The sequence below is a fragment of the Camellia sinensis genome, chromosome 3, assembly GCF_055761805.1.
Source record: "Camellia sinensis isolate YWXY chromosome 3, ASM5576180v1, whole genome shotgun sequence".
NCBI classification, from domain to species: Eukaryota; Viridiplantae; Streptophyta; class Magnoliopsida; order Ericales; family Theaceae; genus Camellia; species Camellia sinensis.
Window position 1 is genome coordinate 211,350,110 of NC_138963.1, and position 21,728 is coordinate 211,371,837.

General features: G+C 35.4%; 1 protein-coding gene and 1 pseudogene across 1 annotated transcript; one reads left to right on the forward strand and one right to left on the reverse strand.

Moving 5' to 3' along the window:
- Positions 1-9,375: 9,375 nt before the first annotated feature.
- Positions 9,376-10,119, forward strand: LOC145822204 (glucan endo-1,3-beta-glucosidase pseudogene; annotated as a pseudogene).
- A 1,866-nt stretch (positions 10,120-11,985) lies between these two features.
- LOC114292614 (putative E3 ubiquitin-protein ligase ARI2) lies at positions 11,986-16,674 on the reverse strand. The gene is made up of 7 exons (XM_028236610.2): positions 16,278-16,674; positions 15,709-15,741; positions 15,319-15,595; positions 13,980-14,460; positions 12,974-13,516; positions 12,471-12,593; positions 11,986-12,386 (listed from the first exon to the last, which is right to left on the reverse strand). The coding sequence occupies exons 1-6, from the start codon at positions 16,407-16,409 to the stop codon at positions 12,488-12,490; spliced, it is 1,572 nt and encodes a 523-aa protein (XP_028092411.2). The 5' UTR covers positions 16,410-16,674; the 3' UTR covers positions 11,986-12,386; positions 12,471-12,487.
- Between the last annotated feature and the right edge of the window lie 5,054 nt (positions 16,675-21,728).

Below are 21,728 nucleotides of genomic sequence, written 5' to 3' on the forward strand. Positions count from 1 at the left end.
GATGATCAACATTATGAAAGAAACCTGCACTGCGTACGTAGATGGTTCTTAAAAAATAATAATTTAGATTCTAAGAAGCATTCTGTAATTGTGACATATACTATGAACATAACCTTAAATTAGCAGCCACTTGCCAGTTTTAAACCAAAACAAAACACCAATTATGTGACTCATGTGAAAACCAAATTTGAAGAATTTGCAGTTAGGCACATGTATGTGAAGCTGTGTTTTGTCCCTTTGTTTTGTATAGTCGCCTTTTTTTATTAAAGGTACTAGCATGGCCTTTCTCCCGGAGCACTCTTCAAATAATAGGCATGATGACTCTTGTCAAATAGTTTTGATTTATGCGAAATGGTTTTGAAATGGATTTCTATGAAATGAAATGGGTCTCTTTCTATTAAATGATTCTATGAATTTTTTTTTCTAACTATATAGATGGGTTTTTATGAAATGGGTTTGATGGGTTTCCAATAAAATGAAGAGGTATGAATGAGGGATGTCTATTACAAATAAATTTTGTAAGGAAGTAGTGGTTCTTGAATGATAGGTTCACGTCTATTTCAGAGTCAAGGTTTTGGGAATTGATTCGTTAAGATCATAACTTTCAATTAAGGTTGGGACTCACCTTTTGCATCAAAATTCAAATTTAGCAAAAGGTAGAACGTTGGAGGTTTTAGAGTACTTGATTATCTTACTAATTTTATCAAGCATAATTAAGAGATGTATTTATGGGAATAGACTCATGCACTTGTGGTAAGTGTTTTAAAAATGGTAGACTTAGCAGGAAAACATGGCAATTTTTTCGGAGTTTTCCGTCCCGTTTGAGTCTTCTTATAGGTTTTGTTATTCCCTTTGTATTATGTCAGATAGTGGCTAGATTGGTTTATGAGGGTGCTTCATGGATTAAAGGGAAAACAATTAAATATTGTGCCATTGCACACTTACACGCCAAAAAAAAAAAAGAAGAAGATGTTTTTGGTTAGGCACTCTAGTTCTCTGGATTATCTCAGAATTTTGAACAACAGTTAGTCAAACTCCGAATTAGTTTTTGGTCAAGCACTATAGGGTTTTTGCCAAAATATGTAAAAACTTTATACTATTTTTGTCGATAGGGTTAACATTAATTAATTAATGTAGTATCTAGGAACCATAATTTTTCTTTTAGGGTTTTTGCTAAACTGGTAACAATTTTATATGTAGTTTCATTCATATACAATTTGTAATGTCCTTAGTTGTTAGTTGCCATTTGTAGGAAGCTGCATTGGTTGCATTGTCATTGATTATTGTGATACAGGGAGGACATGATAATGTTCATATAGGTGTCAATCATAGTACAATTGAAAAATGCTACTCTCCAAAAAACTGTTTGGTCCTTAGTTGTTAGTTGCCATTTGTAGGAAGCTGCATTGGTTGCATTGTCATTGATTATTGTGATACAGGGAGGACATGATAATGTTCATATAGGTGTCAATCATAGTACAATTGAAAAATGCTACTCTCCAAAAAACTGTTTGGTCCTTGTGGTTTGCACTGTCATTGCTTCAACTAACACCTATGTGGTCCTTGTGGTTTGCATTGTCATTGCTTCAACTAACACCAGTGTGGTTTGAACTCCATATTTTGCAAGCCTACCATCCTCTTAGTTTGTTTTTGTTTGTATTTTTATTTTTTTATTTTTTTGTTTATATGTTTCAACTGAAACGTTCGGTCTTACTTCAGAAAATGTTGTAAAAGGGGTTCCACGCTTTAGAACATTGTGAGGCATCTTGCTTTATCATTTTTCGTTATCAAGAATATAGCATAGCATTATAGAAGATTTGATTAAGAACAATAGGTTATTGGACTGGGCCGAGTAACTTCTCAGTTAGCTTGTTCAGAAGGGCTTTAATGAAATGTAATAATTCTTTGGTTGAATTAATTGTTTAACTGTTGAAACTAGTCTATGTTTTTTTTCCTTTAATTTGATTGATTAATGGAATGTTAAAATTGTTCTTTCACTACTAAAAAATAGACCTTTTGCAACGGTCTCGAACGTCGCAAAAGGTCCACATATCGACGCAAAAGACTTTTCGCAAAAGGTCCACATATCGTTCCACATCTTTTTCCTGTTGCAGTAAATGCTCCTCTGCGTTCTGTTACGAGTAATATAATTTCTTTCTTGTGTCAACATTCTGTGTATGTGGAGTGAGTGAAAATGTACAAGCAAGTTAAAACTGTTGATCTCATGAAACACCCCCTTGTAGGTGTTGTTATAGACGATTGTCGAGAATGACATGTATTATCTGTGTTTATTGCAAGTTTCTTTTTTCTAGTTACGTTTGTGTTTATTGCAAGTTCCTTTTTTCTAGTTACATCATTCACCGTTTCATATCCAGGTGAGGGATGTTCGTCTAATCATGGATCGGAATTGAAGACATTCGAAAGGAGTTGGGTAAGTGTGTTTCTGCTAAAAAGTATCTCATTTATATGCAGTGTCGTCGGAAAGTAACTGTTGATTCTTTTTAAAAATTAAACATAACTTTATTCTTAAATTCACTGGCATTGCGATAATGAATCCATGATGAAGGATGGTGGGATTACCTTGCACTCATGTTTAAACAATTCATGTTGCGTTCTCAAGCTTGATGAAATAAACCTAAGTTTCTCCTTTCTTTTCTGTTCTTTTCTTTTCTTTTCCCACTGTATACCATTACTGTTTTCATCCAATGACAAAACCAAACAATATTTGTGTTCTCCTTGTTCGATTCCTGCAATTTATAGTTGTTCTAACTCTGCACTGGAATTTCACATTAGATCCAGTTGAGTTTATTTGGTGGCATGGCAGTCATTCTTTAAGAATAAATATGGCACAATTCTTGTGAGTGTCTTGGTCATTGATCTGTCTTTGTTCTGGCATCAATATTGCTTGTGGGAGTTGGAAGATATATAGAGCTGTCAATTGGTGGTTTGCCCTGAGGTGTTTTCTCCACAATTCACTATTAAGTTTGTTGTTTCTTTATGTTAGAAGCCCATATCATGTTTACCTAGGCATATTATGTTGATTGATATAATCCTTTCCTGGTTGGAGAAAAAACTCCCTAGGAATTTATCTAGTTTAGTTGATTTAAGGTGATTTTACCTTTTTGGTTGATTGATAAAGAAGTTGGTTGAACTCTTTAATCTGCCTATGTGGTTAGAAGGTAGTACTTGGTCTTTTGCATGCTTCTATATCCCAACTCTGGAGGTCATGTCGTTAAATTCTTCCAGACCATTATGAAGGAAATTTGTACGAAAATGTTTACTGCTATCATGCTTTGCGGACTTATTAATCTGGCCCGACAAAGTTACCTTATTTTATTGACCTAATGTGATTTTTTTGGGTAGTTGTAACCCTTGGTTTTTGTCCTTCTATTCTGTCCGAGTCTCTTAATTTTTAATTTTTTTTTTGTGAATCACTGACATGTTTGATTATCTCAGTTTGTATTTTATCATGATTAGCTGACATGTTGTGTTTTGTGAGGTTTAGATACGAGAGAAGAAATTCAGCTCGGCATATATGCACTTTAAAGAGTTTTTGATTTCCTTCCTTCTATAGATACATGCTTTGTAAGTTATAATTGTATTTTTGTCTCATATGTTCTTGCAAACTTATTGTGAGTCCTTGGGTGATACTACAGGTATATTGAATTTTATGATGCAATGTCCATGCCAATGGCTATAGCTCTCTCTGGCCACCTACTTTTCGGACAACCTGTAATGGTTAAACCATTAGAAGCTGAAAAGAACCTTGTTCAAACTAATGCTTCTGGTGGTGGTTCAGTCGTGGGATCCTATGGTGCAGTTGATAGAAAACTGTATGTGGGAAATTTACACTTCGGCATTACAGTATTTCAGCTTAAATAGGTAATATGACTTCCACTACTGAATGTTTTCCATTTTAGCTTGTTTAAATATTACCATTGCTGTTAAGGAGGAAGAAGGTGTAAGATTTGATGGAAAATGCCATGTGTGGTGGATGGGAAATTAAATAAATAAACCTCAAAAATGAAAGAAAAAAATGAGCTCTTAGGAGCATCACTAATGGTGAGTGCTTATTAACAGAAGATGTAAAAATATAGTAATGTGCTGTATTTCCGCAGTAAGACAGAGTATCTTCAAAGACCAGGGGAATACCATCTATGTTCTCGAAGACAACAATAGTCAAGCAAGCTACTTTATAAAGATAACACAGGTTGAGTTGTGATGGTTGTACTAGATGATGTGTGATGTCTCACAGGGAGTTGTAGATAGGTCAGTGTTCTAGACATTCTGGTGGCCTGTAATGGACAGCAGATGCATCATTTGCCAAAGCCTTGTCAGTAATATTAGGGAAATATTTGGAAGTGGCCATTTATTGAGAAAGAGAGGTAGAGTTTGCTTAAGAATCCAGAGATGTAGGTGGAGGTGGTTGGCTTGTGGTGGGGGAAATGCTCAAGGAGTTCAGTGGGGAGGTTAGAAGCTGAAGGATGGGCTGCCAAAAATCTTTTTAGGAGGGTGAAGAAAGGGCAGCAGAGGACAGAATATGAGTGAAGGTAGATGAGGGATCTTGTAGGTGTACAATGTCTTTCATATGGAATGGTCAAGTGGGTAGGTTTGGCAGAATGGGTTTGTCGTTGCTGAAGAAGGTAGAGCTTTAAAAATGGGTAAACAATGTATGGAGGGCACCATAAGGAGCTAGGGCAATGATGCTTAGTGCTGCATGCTTTTTTTTTTTTTTAGTTACCATCACTGTTAGCTAAGAAGCATGAGCATGAACATGGACATGGGCCATATTATAATATTTAATGAGTTTTTTGGTTTGGGTTGACACTGCCCCTACCAGCCCCTTTGTCGGTCCATCTCTGCCCATCACCAAGGTGAGAGGTCTTTTGTCCTCTATGATGCTTGCTTGGTACTATTTGGCCTCCAATTTCCCTAGCCATAGAAGGCAAGTTTCCATGCCTCATAATTTTATGCAGACTTGACACATAGAACGATTGAACAAAACTATTCTCGAAGGTAAATTGAGCTTGTCATGCTGAGGGTGATAGGAGTACTTGCCAAGTGCTGGTAATAAATCAATGGCGTTGGTGGTTGGGGAGAGAAGTGCCATCTGTCTATGATGTGCATGAGATACTGCAAGATTGGTAGGAAACCGTTGTCGGAGTTAATGAAACATGCTATGAAGTGGGAGACCTAAGAGTAAATGGGATAGGTCTGGGAAAAGAGGAAGGCATGCACAGGGTTTTGATTCAGAACAATAAAAGGGGCAGTAACAGTGTTACAGGGTGTGGGCCTTCCGTGGGCTTTATGAAGAGCATAAGCAATTCGGATCTGCACAGGCCCAACATTAATTTAAATGTGATGTTGGACCAAACCAACTTCAAGGGATTAATTAGAGGTCTGAACCACATAAGAAGTGAATGGAAACAGGATGAAGCCCAAATCACAAAATATCAATGACCAGCCCAGCTATCCATTGAGGAGATTGTAGGCCCAATGGGATCAAATAAGCAACTGAGTCCATGGTTCAGGAAACTTGCAGTTTCTTGAACCATTACTAGTAATATTACTATTATTACTGTCAGTAACCACCAATGTGAAAAACAACAACCTAAGTGCCCAAATTGACAACCTAGACTCCATGGTTAAGGTTGCCTTAGCAGCTTAAAGACTTTACTATTATTTTTGGGGGGCACTTTCTTGTACTGAGAAAGTGGCACAATATGATGAAATTATCTAAGGAGAGGCTTGATAGAATTCTGTTTTGGATTAAGTTGTTTAACATTCCTTTAGAATATTGGAATAATGATGGGCTTAGTAGGATTGCTAGTGCTGGAATTTCATTTGCTAAAATATGAGTGGAAATAGGATTGGATTCTTCTCTTCCTACTGATTTTCTAATCAAATGTGAAGATCAGAGTGTTGAGATTGGGGTTCAATACCTGTGGACTCCATCCAAGTCCTCAAAATGTAAAGTCTTTGGGCATATGGAAGATAAATGCATCAAAAGAAGCATACTAGAGATGTTGAAACATACTAGTCTTTGGTCTAGTATGCTTTTTATGTTGGAGTCCAGCTCAAGATCAATCATATATATATATGTAGAAACACACATGCAAGGAATGAGAATTTTAAGGTGGTAGATCCACAAATTAAGGTTTGTTTGTGGGTACTTGGTTACCAAAAAGTAGGAATTTATAGAAGTTTTCCATGACATAAGAAGCATACTAGAGATGTTGAAATTAAGATTTCATTATATTTTTAGTTATCAAAGTATGAATTTTGTCATTTTGGTATTGGAGGTTTCAAAGTTATCAAAGTTATTTCATTATATTTTTAGTTATCAAAGTTATCAAATTAAGATTTCATTATATTGTTATTCATTCAGCAGATTCAACAGGTTCATATTCCAACCTTCACATATTAGGGTTTTGCATTCAAAAATTAGGCAATGATGTTTTAGAAAATGATGGTAAACTCTTAACACTAAATGATGTATTATATTTAGAAAATGAGGTTTTATTGTTTGCCTTATACATGGCCAGTGTGCATCTCTGACTCGACCTCATATCCATTAAACTTGTTCCCGTATTTCATATGTAGTTTCTACTGATGTGAAAATATTTATGCTAGGCATCCTTTTCTCTTTTGAGTGGCCAAAGCAAATATGCTTTAGATACATTAGAGCAACTATTTGCACAAAATAAAAGTAGCTTGGATGTCCAATCCTTATGGTAAACTCTTAACTTTTTGACAAAATAGCTTCATCAAGAAGGACATAATTATTTTGGGGATCCTTCTGCTTCGGCTGGTTACTTGGCAGTGGAGTTGCTTGGTATTTTTGGGATCCTATCCTCTGTTTTTCTATTTCAGTGCAGGTGTTGGTTTTGTTCTTTTGTTGTAGGCTGGGTTGAGGTGGGGGAGTTTGCTTGCTTTGTTTGTTTTCTTTGATGTTGGTTCCTCACCAACCATTGCTTTATTGATGTATGTGTTTGAGAGAAGACTTCTTCACTCCTCCGGTGGCCGGCGCCGACTTCCTGCCGGCCTTGGTGGTGGCAAATTTCTTCCTCGGACCTAGCCTCCGATGGACTTGCGTGCTATTTGCTTTGACGTCAGAGACCGATCACAATCCAACATGACCGAACCAGAACAACCCGACGTCCGAACAGGTAGAGCAGGCTCCGGTGGCCGTGACTTCTGGAACTTCGGCAGTGGTGGTGGTAAGGAAGGAGAAGAGAGAACTTTGGAAACCCTAGAGAGAGAGGAAATGAGGGGAGAGAGAGAGACAGAGAGAGAGACAGAGAAGTGTTTGGTCATTTTACATAAAAGTTGTCCTTGTGACTTAATATTTTAACGCCTAGACATTCAGATAAAGAAAATTTAAAGGGGTTGTTTGGGGCGTCTATTTTTTGACTTTTTAGATTAACAAGTTGAGAAAAAAAAATATTATTATTTGAAATAATTTTTTGACTTTTTATAAAAAAATATGTATTAAAAAATTGTGTAAATTAGTGCATAAAAGAAGATTGCGAGGAATAGGCGGTACGGTGAGATAATTGAGGATGGTGTGGGGGAGTGTACCTGAAATATGATTCTCTACTTTTTGGGCATTAAATTAGAGGTGCTGTTTGGTATGTGGGGGCCATCACGGGTCCCGTTTTGCTGATTAAAACCTTTCAATGTGTAGAACTCGTTGACTACTATATGCTTGTAAAAAATCACTTTGATCGGATATCGATAGCTATCTGATCAAATTAGTTTTTTTTTCAACCGTTAATTATAACACCATCTATTTTATAAATTTTAACTGATTTGATCATATATTTATCGATATTCAATCAACGTGATTTTTTACAAATATATAGTACTCGACGAGTTATACACATTGAACGGTTCAGATTATTAAAACGGGAGCCGTGATGGCCCATATGGGCTGAACATCATTGCGTTATTTGTACACCTAAAATTGTGCAATTTTTCTCAAAAGTCACCTCCCCTGTTAGACCCTAGAACTGTTTGAAATGTAATTTTGTGTTAAATTACTTTTTTAATAATTCTTTTTTGGTGAATAGTGATAATTTTTTAACTTTTGGAATATTTTTTTAATTTTTTATCTTTTTGAATACATGCCAAACTTGGCCTTAGTTTTATGACTCCAGCGCCAAAATTATTCACATTTTATAACTTAGGCCTCTTTTGGGAACATAGTTTTTAGTCACTTTTTTGAGTTTGTAGCAAAAATTAAAAGTTAACTTTTTATATTTAAAGACATTTGAGAAGTTTGTTTTTAGCCATTGGTGAAATTACAATTCTACCCCTCATGGGTCAAAACATGTTACATGAATAAAGTTGTAAATATTGTAAATTGAATGGGAGTAGTTTGGTTATTTCATTGTGATTTGATATCATAAACAAATATTAATTAAAAAAATCAAAAGTAACTTTTTACCGACTTTCCAAATCATTTGTCTAAAAAAATCAAAAATTTAGTTAAAAATCAAAAAGTCACTTTTTTTTTTTTTTTTTTTTTCAAAGCACTCCTTAATATTTTACAATTTGGACATTTAGATAAAAAAAAAATCTAAATTTGATTTTATCACTCGAGCGCCATAAAATTATTCACATTTTATGTGGTTTTGTAAATTTATTTATTTAGATAGAGAGAATTTCTTTCATAACTATATGTATGTATAAAATGAGATAAAATGTTAAAATAAATTTGATAACAAATAAATTTTTCTTAAATTAAAGGAAGTGTTATTCATATACTCCATTTTTTTTTAATAATTGAACTCTTTATTCATTTAGTAAGTAGTATTTCTGTTGTGCGATGTGTAAATTTCGACGTGGACAACAAAATGGGGAGTGCAATCTATCATCACCACAACAACAACCAAAAAAGAAAAAAAGAAAAGAAAAGTGGAGTGCAACTATAGATTTATCCAAATAAAATTATGTATTTGTGAGCCTATAAAATAAGGGACACAGACATTGATAATTTGGTGATGGATGAATCTCACAGTATCACCTAAGCATCTCTAACTCTTCATTATTTTTTTGTTTAATTAATTTTAAATTTGAATAAAAAATTTTATTTGATATTAACTATTTCAATTTTTTCATCAAAATCTTTTTAAAATTGGGAGATTTACCAATAAATCCCAAATTTTGAACTTATGAACCAGTTGGTCCCATTTTTATTCTACTAAACCGTTTAGTCCCATTCAATTGTGAGGGACGTAATTACCCTCATTTAACCGTTATTGATAAGGCTGGTAGGGAAAAATTGGGTGTGGTGCATGTGTGTCTCACGTGCATAATTAGTGAATGGATGTGTGGTGTGTTGCATGTGATACATTGTGAGGGTGTCACAGAATGGCAAAGCGCTGTAAGGGGTTTTTGTTTTGGGCTGGGTTGGTGTGTTTGGGGTTCACACAGGCAGACACACACACATTCACAACACACACTCAAGACCAAAAAACCATCGTCAGAGTCAAGATCTTCGATGCCAACCCCAACATCCTCCGCGCCTTCGCCAACTCCGACATCTCCGTCACCGTCACCGTCGCCAACTCCGACATCCCTGCCATCTCCAAGCTCTCCGCCGCCGTGTCCTGGGTGGCTAACAACATCCTCCACTTCTACCCCACCGCCAAAATCCCCCGCATCGCCGTCGGGAACGAAGTCATCGCCACCGCCGACAAAACCCTCATCGCCCACCTCCTCTTCGCCATGAAATCTCTTCACGCCGCCCTCAATCTCGCCGAAATATCCAGCATTCAGGTCTCCACACCTCTTTCACTAGGTATATTATCAATCTCGGACCGGGTCATATTTGCCCCAATCCTTGAATTTCATCACCAAACAAACACGCCCCTCATGGCCTGCCCATACCCGTTTTTCGGGTTCACATCGAATACTCTGGACTACGCTCTATTCAAGCCAAACGGCGGCGATTTTGACCACGCTACAGGGATGAACTACACGAACATGTTTGATGCACAGTTGGATGCGATTTACTCGGTAATGAAAAGGCTAGGGTACGATGACGTGGACGGCGGCGGCGGTGGTCACACACACACAGCACACACCAAACCCAGCTCTCTCTTCTCTCGCTAAGAGACACCCAGCGCATAACACACACTGTTACACGCACACACACAGTGCTGGCTTCAACACACCCACACACACACACACACAATGATACACACACACACAGCACACAGTACACACGGAATGAGCAACGTTCACAAAAAAGGAACTGATCCAGCAAACACAGTCCCACATTAAACCAAGGGCACTCTCGTCCGCACAGTTAAACAAAAATGGAAAAAAAAAAACAAAAAAGACCAAATCAACTCACCAACAGGACTGTTTGGTATAATAGAATAAATGTGTGACTATTTGGTATAACAGTTTGTAAAGTAAGATTTATTGGTAAATAATCCTTTAAAATTTATCTCTTATCCTAAATTTTATTTTATTTATTTTTATCAAATTTGATGAAACAAAATTATTTTCAATGCTTCATCTTTTTAAATTTTTATCAATTTAAAATTTGATAAAGACTTTGACGAGTTCTCAATTTGATGAAAAGCATGACTCTTTGATTTGATGAATATTTGATAAAAGGATTGAAAATATTTTTTGCACTTTTTCATCAAATTTAAAGGTAAAAAAATTGAAATGCTCTAACCAAGGTTTATCAACATAATGAATAAAGAGAGAAAAATACAATTTTTAATTGGTGTTCTAACTAAGGTTTTGGCCCAACGGTTGTGTAGCATCACGTGGTGTAAAGTTTGAGGTGAAAAAAAACAAAGATAGATATATCAACCAAACTACTGTTTTTTTTCTTTTGGCCTTACTCAACGTACCATTCTTTCTGGAATTGTTTTTTTCTCACTGAAATTCAACACAATTCGGGCTCTGGAAGTTAGCAACGATAATTCAAAATTGCATCTTTAAAACAACAACTAGTTGCACAGAGCAAAATGATGAACGGCTCCGTGTGGGTGTGGATCAGTAGATATGCTGGAGGCAATTTTCAGCCCTGTAAACACAGATAAATACACATTGAGATATTCCAATCGAGCTATTCAAAGATTATTGTTCAAAAAATGAATCAACAAAAATAAGGGATCTATTTGAAGAATCTAGGAAAGCTATGGTTTTGATGAAGGTGGTTTGGAACATTCTTGCAAAAGGAGATCATTTTCAACAAATATCATCTGTGAAGCCTACAGAGAGCAATTCAATTATCTGAAAAATAACACAAGCCTCAAAAAACAGAATAAAAATAGGGTTTCAGAGAGTATACCATTTTAGTGAAGATAGCAGAAGCAAGGTCAACAAATTGGTAATTGCATCCACAGCTGGGAAGAACTAGATGTTTGAGAATGTGATGCACCACCGATCCATCATGCTTCCCCCCTCCCAAAGCCGGTAATTATTTGTCCCAGAAAATCTATGCTTTCTTGGACAGATCATCTAGCCCAAGCTGTGTAAATGAACCTGCACATCTGGTTTTGAATATATCTCCCCCAATTTTCAGAAATTACATTCATTCATTCCACTAAGAAATAATCAACTACATAAAATTCAGTCAAACAGCAAAAACACGTGAAGCAAATACTTCTCACCAAACTGGACTACATATTCTTTTGAGCTAACAAATTGATTTGATTCCTCATCCTGATCACTTCTTTTCGAATTCAAAATAAATTATGGAACCTTAAGATATTCGGTATGAGCTTCAATTCAAGGCCAAGAACAGAACCAACTGACAACACAGTAAATAAAACAACTGCCTCACAAAAGGGAAAAAAAAATAAAAAATGGCCACGTCCAGTTCTTCAAAAGAGAGAAACAAACTTCCCCATAATTCATGTGTCTAATTCAATTTAACTAGAAGTTTCTACACTTTTCTGCAATATGCTCATGAGAGATCCATGTACACCATAAAATCTCAAAAAAATTAAAATATAACGGTAAAATCATAGAGTTAACTTATTCAGAAAGAAAAATTAAAAGCAAAGTAGGTTTGTGCTAAACAGCCAGTGAATCCTTCGCAACAATTACTCGACTGACTGGATAAAAAACAAAAGAACTGCCATTAAGTTTATTATGTACATTTACGCGAAATGAGGTTAAGACCCTAATAAATAACCTATTAACAATCAAAATACACTGGCAAGTTGAGAACAATAAGCCTGTCAGCAATACTTCCTATCCTAGCGTGTTAGCTGGAAATGCATCCGCCCTTGTATGAATGCTTGAATTCAAAGGTTAGCAAGTTATGTTAACCCTCTTCCCATGTACGCACGTGACAGTCGCTTTGAAAGATGCATCGCTCTTGCTTATCTTCAAATTCACTTGCAGATGAACTGTCAATTGATGTAGAAATGTAAGGGGGGAATATGGCATATTAGATTCGCAAGGTCAGCTCAAAGGAGTGTCAGTATCCATACCATTGTCAGCAGTCCTTTTAAGGAAGTTCTGATGCTTTCTCCACACCCATTGAGATATAAGGGGCTATAATGTGGATTGTCTGCTGGAGAGGACCCAATAAATCAATTTCAATGCATTCGTACCTGCAAATAGTCATTATCTGTAAGTGAACTTAACAAACTTACAGGTATGCCTGGAACACATGGAATAATTAAATTAAATTTTATTTCATTTTTTGAATTCAGTTTCTCACTGCATTTAATTTTAGTTCCTCCAAAAATTAATTTTAGTAACTCATTTCAAAATTTTAGAAATGCCCCAATCTCTGTGCTTTGACGTGATCAATTTGGTGATTTTGGCAGTAAAACCATTCACATGAAGGCATCATAAATCCAAATATCATGTTTCCACCTGGTTGGGGGGGGGGGGGGGGGGGGGTGGCATTGATCCAAGTCAAACTATTATTGCAAATCCATGGAGTTTGCAACTGCCCCATGAGAAAAGTAGGGATACTAAGACTCACAGTTTTCTGCAGAGGTTATCGATGACTTTAGATAGAGCAATGATCTTCATTCTTGTTTCCATAACTTGGTCTTCATCATACTCATCAAATGGATCTTCCAAAAACATAGAGAGTTTCTCCACATTTGCCTCAAGCTGTTGCTGTTGGTCCTCGAACAAGTTCTGTTTTATTTCCCTTTCCTTCTCTGTCAATTCATTTTTGAAGAGATCATCGCCAAACATGTAATACGCAAATGGGTAGGAATATGAGAGAACCCGCCTTGATCTGAAGAGTCTGTAAAGCCCATTTGTTACCCAGCTGAAATCGTTGGGTTCCCTTTCTTCCAATTTTGATATTTTCAACTGTATTTTTTCCTTCAGCTGAACTTCAGCTTTCAAAGAATCTGTATGAGCTTTGTACCGATTGTGATAGTGAAGATACCGCCACAAATACTTTTTCGGGCGGTCTACGTTTTCCTCTTGGTCTTCTGTATATCGCCCACAACTGTGACCAGCAATGCTGTCCCACGTGTGTGATGCACCTGTAGGTCGAGCACACAGCCAACTGAAAAAAGAGAAGAGAAACAAGAAAATCAAACAAGCAGCCATATGTAACAATAACTGCCTAGCAACTACACTAGTATTTTTTTTATATACAAAAATGAATATAAATTAATATTGCAGATATTAGGAGAATGGTTTCTTAGGCCATAATAAACTAAAGTAGAATATAGCAATGCAGTTGCTCTAGAAATACGTCTACCAAAAGAAGGGGAAGAAGAAACAATGAATAAAATCATGAACAAAAAATGAAATCAATTGTAAGCCATTTATATGAGTAATTTGAATGTACTTCAACCCCCAGATAATAATGCAGAACCAAAACATCACAAGAAGCAGCACAATAACAAATCAACCAGGTCAAAATTTGATATTTTGCTAAGGATTGGCAAGCAATAGACTTCTATGACACATACTGTACGAGAAATGCATGAAAAGAGAGAGAAGGAAAATACTCAAATTCTCACCAAAAATATTGCCCACAGATACAAGTTACTAGGTTGCATCCTCCATTCTTCTCCACCAGTTTGTGACAATAAGGGCAGGGTTTTGTGTGGACTGTAATCCAATTAACTGTCTCAGATTCATTCTGGCACTTGCAAATCCAAAGCTCCCACATCAGACATGAACAAGGTGAGTGCGCTTCTGATGAACAACTAAAACAGAATTGCATCCCGCAGGCACATTCAACCTCACAATATTTGTCGTGCTCAACACGGATTGCATTTCCACAATGGGGAACACTAGGGCACCATTTTACCCTACTATTATCATCGATGTAAGATTCTAGGAGAAAACGATCAAATTTCTCTGCCAGGTCAGGATGCCTTGCACAGACTAGATTTCTAATCTTTCCTTCATCACAGATTGCATTGCACTTGTGAGCCATGCACGTAATCCGTTTACTCTGACCTTCATTTATCTTGACAATAAAGTGCTCCGTCCAACCTTAAAAAAGAGAAGCAGTGAACCACTTAGATCCGGTTTTGAAATAAGTGAGGTAACATAATACCCCTAAAAATAAGAAAGGACAAAACTTGAGAAGGATGACGTCACGTTCAGTATAAACCTACTTACTGCAGTGTATGATTGATGCCTTAAAAAGGGCCTGTACACTACAAACTTCAAAAGGCTCAAAAGAAAGAGTATTGACCCACAACTTTAAGCCATCACTCTCTCCATGAGGCAGAGTTAGCAACCATGTCAGAATTACAGCTAGAAACCTAAGAGTGGTTTGGGATGACCTAAATAAGTGTAATTTTTGATTTTTTATGAAATATGGGTTGAGTATGGGTTGGGTATGAAGTGATGTGGTAGAGAGGTGATATGACTTAAATAAGATGATGTGACTTAAATATGATAGCGACTTTTTGACTTTTTTAAGAGATGACAAACAAGGCCTTAACCCTGCCCATCACTTCCATCCTTGGTCATTTGCTTAAGGACAATCTAGGTTCTCTTATACAATTTTTATTTATTTATTTATTTATTTTTTAATTCACAAGCAATATTTTTCTCACTTGATTAGATAATTTAGATTTACGAGTAGTATTTTAAGAGGTTGGGTTGTCCTTTTTATAATTTAAAAAAGAAGAGTATATTGAGCAACTGTAAATTGGCCAAATTAGTAATGAAACGCCATAAAACAGACAAAGGACAGAAGACTCATTCCTCTAAGTACATCTTAAGTCAAATAGTATAGCTTGTAGAATTATAGTTTTTATTAAAGATCGACTGTGATAGTTATGTCTACCAATAAGATTTATGCAATAAGAAGAGAAGAGAAACAAGTAGCAAAGTGCTCACAATCATTGCAAAAAAAATGGCCACAATCCATTGTTGTCGTCTCATTGACAGGTAGTTCGTCCATGCAAACGTCACACGTTAATTCAGATGAAGAATGCAGTAAGCTATTATCCTCACTCCTCACTATTACACCCGCTTCTGTACACAATTGATCTTTCCCCTTCTCTACAAACACCGCAAAAACCTTGTCAACGTCCCAACGATAATGAATAAGTAAGGTCCGCGCATGCTGTTCCTTCAGAGACAATAAGTCCATTACATTTTGCAAATCATCCCTCTGCATAAAAGAATACGAAAAATTTACATCCATGATACAAATACATAAGGATTAGGATACATTTAATTTGTTACAACATTTAAGCAATAAAATTTTTGAACAGAATGTCTCACCTGTGCAGCCAAAAGAGAATCTTTTGTGATTACCTGCAGAATTTGAAAGGTCACAAAACTATAATCCCTCTCTATGGCAGAACAATCAAAATAATTCATAAATCTCGTTAACTCTTCGATCAAAAAAATTTAACAAAAAAACAAAAAAACAAACTTGGGAACTAGATTACACGCATTGTTAAAACTCTAAATTTAGAACGACATTAATATATATATATATATATGTTAGACCCTGTTTGGGGATAGGTTATCTTTACTTTTCGTCTTCTTCTTTTTTTTTTTTTTTTTTTTGTGTAAAAAGCCAGAAAAAACAACTGAAATATAGACAAATCTCAAACCGCTCCTAAAATCAACAAAGAGAGCCCAAGGCCCATTATGAACAAAGAAATTGATGAAAATTTTAATCATAGTCAACCTTCATATTTGACCACAAAAAAGAAAGGAAAAAAATTCTCCATGATAAATCACCTACTACACTACACCCCCAAAATATCTGTTTGGTTTCCAAGAAAAGATCGACTTTTCCCAACATTACCAAACAGAGAGTATAGAAATCGAAATTCCATTACCTTGGAGGACGGACCTTTCTCGTCCGGACAAGGAAACTCAGTCTCAGGGTCTTCGAATCCAACCAAAGAGCCACCTTCATCGTCGTAATCGCCACAATAGTAATCATCGTCGGTGCTCGCATAATCCTCCATTAAATAAAATTTATACGTATATATGAATTATGTACAATACGATCAAAAGCTTCCGGCGGTGGAGATAAGAGGCGGCGCTGGATTTTCCGGCGAGATCGCGTCAAAAATGTAATCAGAGACAGAGAACTTGGCGAGGAAGCAAAAACCCAGAGAGAGAGAGAGAGAGAGGGCCAAAGGGATTGAAACTGATGAAGAGAGAGAGATACGAGGGTTTTGTTACGTAAATTAAAACTTTCAATGCTTGGGTTTATATATATACTATTTTAATTAACGTTAAATTAAAATGTGAGATTTAAATTTAGATATAATATTTTATTTTATTTATTTTTTTAATAAAAAAACAAAAAGTAATAGGGGTAAGCAGCGGATATACCGATTAGCCAAAACCGACCGAACCTAACTGATCCGTCGCATTTTGGACGGATGCGTGATGACGAGCGGACGGTTGCGGATTGATTTTCTCTAATCCGCCAATTTGGCGGACGGATGATGGAGTTGAGGTTCGTTTGGCCGCAACCAAACTGCCAAACCGCGAGCACCCTTAGTAATTTATAAGACTTTATATTTTTAATTTGTTTAAATATTTTGTTTGTGTTTTCAATTGAAAAAAAATTTAAATATTCTGTTGAAAAAAAGTTTTCAACTTGAATATATTTTTTGAATTGAAAAAAATAAACGTATTATTTATCTATATTTTTTGGTTTTTAAATCTAACTCTAAAAATAATAAATAGAAAATATTATATATGTTTGTTGATTTTTTGTTTTCAAAAACATATATAAATGTAACAATACAGAGACATACAATCTCTACTATTACTCTATTAATGGTTTTGGTCGTTTGAATTATTTTTATATTTTAAGAACCACATATTGTAATATTTTATGTGGATGAGGTATGTTGTAATTGTAATATGTGGATGAGGCATGCAATGATTCTGATATTCTAAAATTTCAAACTTTCTTTTTTTGGATGAGACATGAGGTAATTGTAATGTTTTTTTAAGTTATTGACTGTAATATATATATATATATATATATTTTTTGAGAAAGTGCACAAGTTGAACTATGTTGAAAATTTATAAAATTTCAAACCGTCAAACTGATTCGCATCCATCCGCTAAACTGCCAATCTGCTCAATCCACATCTGCCGAATTGATAGACAAATGAGGATTAATTTTTTTCAATCTGCCAATCTAACAGACGAATAACGAATTGAAAGTTTCGTGACCCAACCAACCCGCGCGTCACCCCTATAAGTACTATATTCCAAACAGGGCTAATGTATTACGGCGAGCCATTTGCATGCTTTTTCCTGTCGTCTTTAACGCGTTATCATTCTTCTATTAAAAATATAATAATTAAATAGTTAAATTATAAATATACCTCTTAAAATTTATTTAAAATACAAATTATTTTTTATAATTTAAAAAATTACAAATATCTTATTATTAGAATTTTTTATTTAACACAAAAAATTAAAAAGTGAAATTTCTAACTATTCACTTATATAATAATAAAATTATATGAATTATTATTAATTGAAATAAAGTTTTAATATTATTAAAAACTGTTAATTAACTTAATGATTTATTAATAAGGAGATATAATATAATTTTTAAAATTACAGGAGGTAATTTATAATTTAAGTAAATCTCAGGGGATGTATTTATAATTTATCCTAATTACATCTAACATGAGACATAATGAAAATTTAAATTATTAGGAGTTGGTTTTCCTTCTATCCGTGATTAGATTCGAGGATTTTGTTAAGCTCATGAGGGTTCACTATGAGTTCCATTATGATAATTTAAATCGTTAAATGTATAGAACTCATCGAGTACTATATGTCTGTAAAATATCACATTGATCGAATATCGATAGTTACGTGATCAAATCAGTTTTGTATAAAAAAATAGACAGTAAAAAAATAACGGTTGACAGAAATCTGATCCGATGAGATAGTTATCGATATCTGATCAACGTGACCTTGCGTAAGCCTATAGTACTCGACAAGTTCTACATATTGAACGGTTCGAATTATCGAAACGGGACCCATGGTAGGTTTTCACGGGTCTAACAATACCCTCTAATCCGATCACGGACTGATAGAAAGCCTAGCCCAAATTATATTTTGCCATCTATCTATGTTATAAAATTAATAAACTATTTTTTATGTGATAATAATTTTTACATAATTTTGTAGATTTAATTCTAACTGAAGCGCAATTTTATCTCCAAACTAGTAACCACCGAATTAGTAATCTCATTCTAATCAGAAAAACAAACATGGTCTTATAGTTGCCCCATTGTTTATCAATTTAAAAAATTAATTAACAATGCTTCTTTAAAAATCGACCTGAAATCAAAGGGTAAAATTATGAGAGCTTTTTTAGTAAATCCATTATCTAAGAGTGTTGTTCCAGGAAACCCATACTGTTTTATAATATTCCATTAGGTCCATTTTATACAAAAAGACCAAAAAAGCCCTAAAAAAACATGCGCCCCTCTCTCTCTCTCTCTTTGAATCTAATAACCGTTTCTCTTCCCCTCTCTATTCTTGCGCAAGAAATCACGCACAGTACCTTTACAGTCCAGAAATCCAAACCATATTCCACATCGCCTCGACGCCCCGAAGACTGTATTCCTTCCATCGTTGCATCGTCGCATCGTCTCATCATCTTCTCCCCATCCCTACGCCGAGAAGCCTGTCTTCGTTCGATCGTCACATCGTCTCATCATCTTCTTCGCCGTTCGTACGCCCAGAAAACTGTATACGTTTCTTCGTCGAATCGTCCCTTCGTCTCAACATCTTTGTCGTCGAAATGGGCAAAAAACGTAAGCATTCATTTATTCTGAACCCCTCAATCGTAATCCCTAAATTCTTTCATTTTTGCACTCAAAAACATTACACTTGCCATTACATTGTGTTCACAACTGTCAACAATCGAAAATGTTCTAGTTGTAGTTGTTGTTATTGAAAAATGTGAACATTGACATTGATTGGAAATGGTTTGATGATCGAATTATTCCAGATGTTACCTCGTTGTTGTTCAATGCTGTGCCCATTGACATGGTTTCAAAAATTTTTTGGCCAGTTCTTTTTCTGTTGCTGTTGGTAAAAGATATGAACATTCACATTGAGTTAAAATGTTTGCGTAATCAGGTACTAATGGTGTTGTTGTTGTATGCTGTGAAAATTCACAGGCATTGACACACTTTCGCCAATTCTGTTGTTGTTCTTGTTGTTGGAAGCTGTGAACATTCACATTGCCTGAACATTGTAGGACAATCAGATATTATTAGTTTATCTTGTCATAGGCAGTTAACATTCGCATTGCCTGAAAATTTTTGGACAGTCAGATATTTTTGTGCTTTTGTTCTACTGTGAACATTCACATTTATTGTTTAAATTTGCCTGAAAATTTAAACAATACAGATATTATTGGTGTTATTGTTCTATGCTATCAACATTCACATTTGCTGGAAATTTTAGGAGAGTCAGATGTCGGCGGTGTTAATGTTCTACCATGCGAACATTCACATTGCCTGAAAGTTTTAGATCAATAAGATATTATTGGTGCTTTTGGGCTAGGCTGTGAACATTCACATTGTCTGTAAAATTTGCCTGAAAATTTAAACAATACAGATATTATTGGTGTTCTTGTTCTACGCTGTCAACATTCACATTTCCTGAAAATTTTAGGAGAATCAGATGTTGGTGGTGTTAATGTTTTACTATGTGAACATTCACATTCACATTGTCTGAAAAATTGTAGTTGAGTCAGATATTATTGGTGTTGTTGTTCTATGCTATCAACATTCACATTTGCTGGAAATTTTAGGAGAGTCAGATGTCGGCGGTGTTAATGTTCTACCATGCGAACATTCACATTGCCTGAAAGTTTTAGATCAATAAGATATTATTGGTGCTTTTGGGCTAGGCTGTGAACATTCACACTGTCTGTAAAATTTGCCTGAAAATCTAGGACAGTCATATATTATTGGTGTTCTTGTTCTACGCTGTCAACATTCACATTCCCTGGAAATTTTAGGAGAATCAGATGTTGGTGGTGTCAATGTTTTACTATGTGAACATTCACATTGCATGAAATTGTTACTTCAATCAGATATTATTGGTGCTTTTGCTGTAGGATGTGCACATTCACATTGTCTGGAAAATTTTAGTTGAGTCAGATATTATTGGTGTTGTTGTTCTATGCTATCAACATTCACATTTGCTGGAAATTTTAGGAGAGTCAGATATCGGCGGTGTTAATGTTCTACCATGCGAACATTCACATTGCCTGAAAGTTTTAGATCAATAAGATATTATTGGTGCTTTTGGGCTAGGCTGTGAACATTCACATTGTCTGTAAAATTTGCCTGAAAATTTAGGACAGTCATATATTATTGGTGTTCTTGTTCTACGCTGTCAACATTCACATTTCTTGGAAATTTTAGGAGAGTCAGATGTTGATGGTGTTAATGTTTCACTATGTGAACATTCACATTGCATGAAATTGTTACTTCGATCAGATATTATTGGTGCTTTTGCTGTAGGATGTGAACATTCACATTGTCTGAAAAATTTTAGTTGAGTCAGATATTATTGGTGCTGTTGTTCTATGCTGTGCACATTCAAATTGCTTGAAAATTTTAAGAGAGTCAGATTTTATTTGTGCTGTTGGTATATGCTGTGAACATTCACATCCCCTGACGATTTTAGGACAATCAGATATTATTGGTCCTGCTCTTATATGCTGTGAACATTCACATTGCCTGAAAATTTTATACATGCTCTTCAACGATGTTCATGGTTGTATAAAAATGCATTGTTTACCACACACTGACACGATATGTTCATTGTGTTTGTCTTGACACAATCGAAATACACATTCATGTACGTATGTGAATGTTCACAACCACACACAAACTCTGGTGATTCACACCCACGCACACAACTGTGAACATGCACACCAGTGGAAATGCTGTGAATGTTCACATCTGTTCCACTATGCTAATCACATGAGCCTTCACTTAATTTTTTTTAAATGCTCCATTTTGCAGACGTCGCACACAAGAAAACCGGAAAGAGAAAAAGAGATGAGTCCCATGCAAAGGAAGAAACCCCAAAAACAAATACTTGCACCAATGTCGACAAGCGCCATGTGAACTACAGATCTAATATGACAGGACTAGTCAAATTAATGAAAACCACCAAGTTCACAGACGCACAGCTTCGCTGCCTTCGACAAACCCCTTTTTGGAATTTGTTTGATGCATTGAGAAACAATCAAATCGACCTGGATAAATGCA

Bases quoted from the DNA above. Each gene is read 5' to 3' on its own strand.
- LOC114292614 (XM_028236610.2), bottom strand. From the start codon at position 16,409: ATGGAGGATTATGCGAGCACCGACGATGATTACTATTGTGGCGATTAC. The intron at 14,461-15,318 runs GTGAGCACTTTG...CTCTTTTTTAAG, and splicing joins CCATTTTTTTTGCAATGATT to GTTGGACGGAGCACTTTATT. The intron at 13,517-13,979 runs GTGAGAATTTGA...CTCTTTTTTCAG, and splicing joins ATCTGTGGGCAATATTTTTG to TTGGCTGTGTGCTCGACCTA.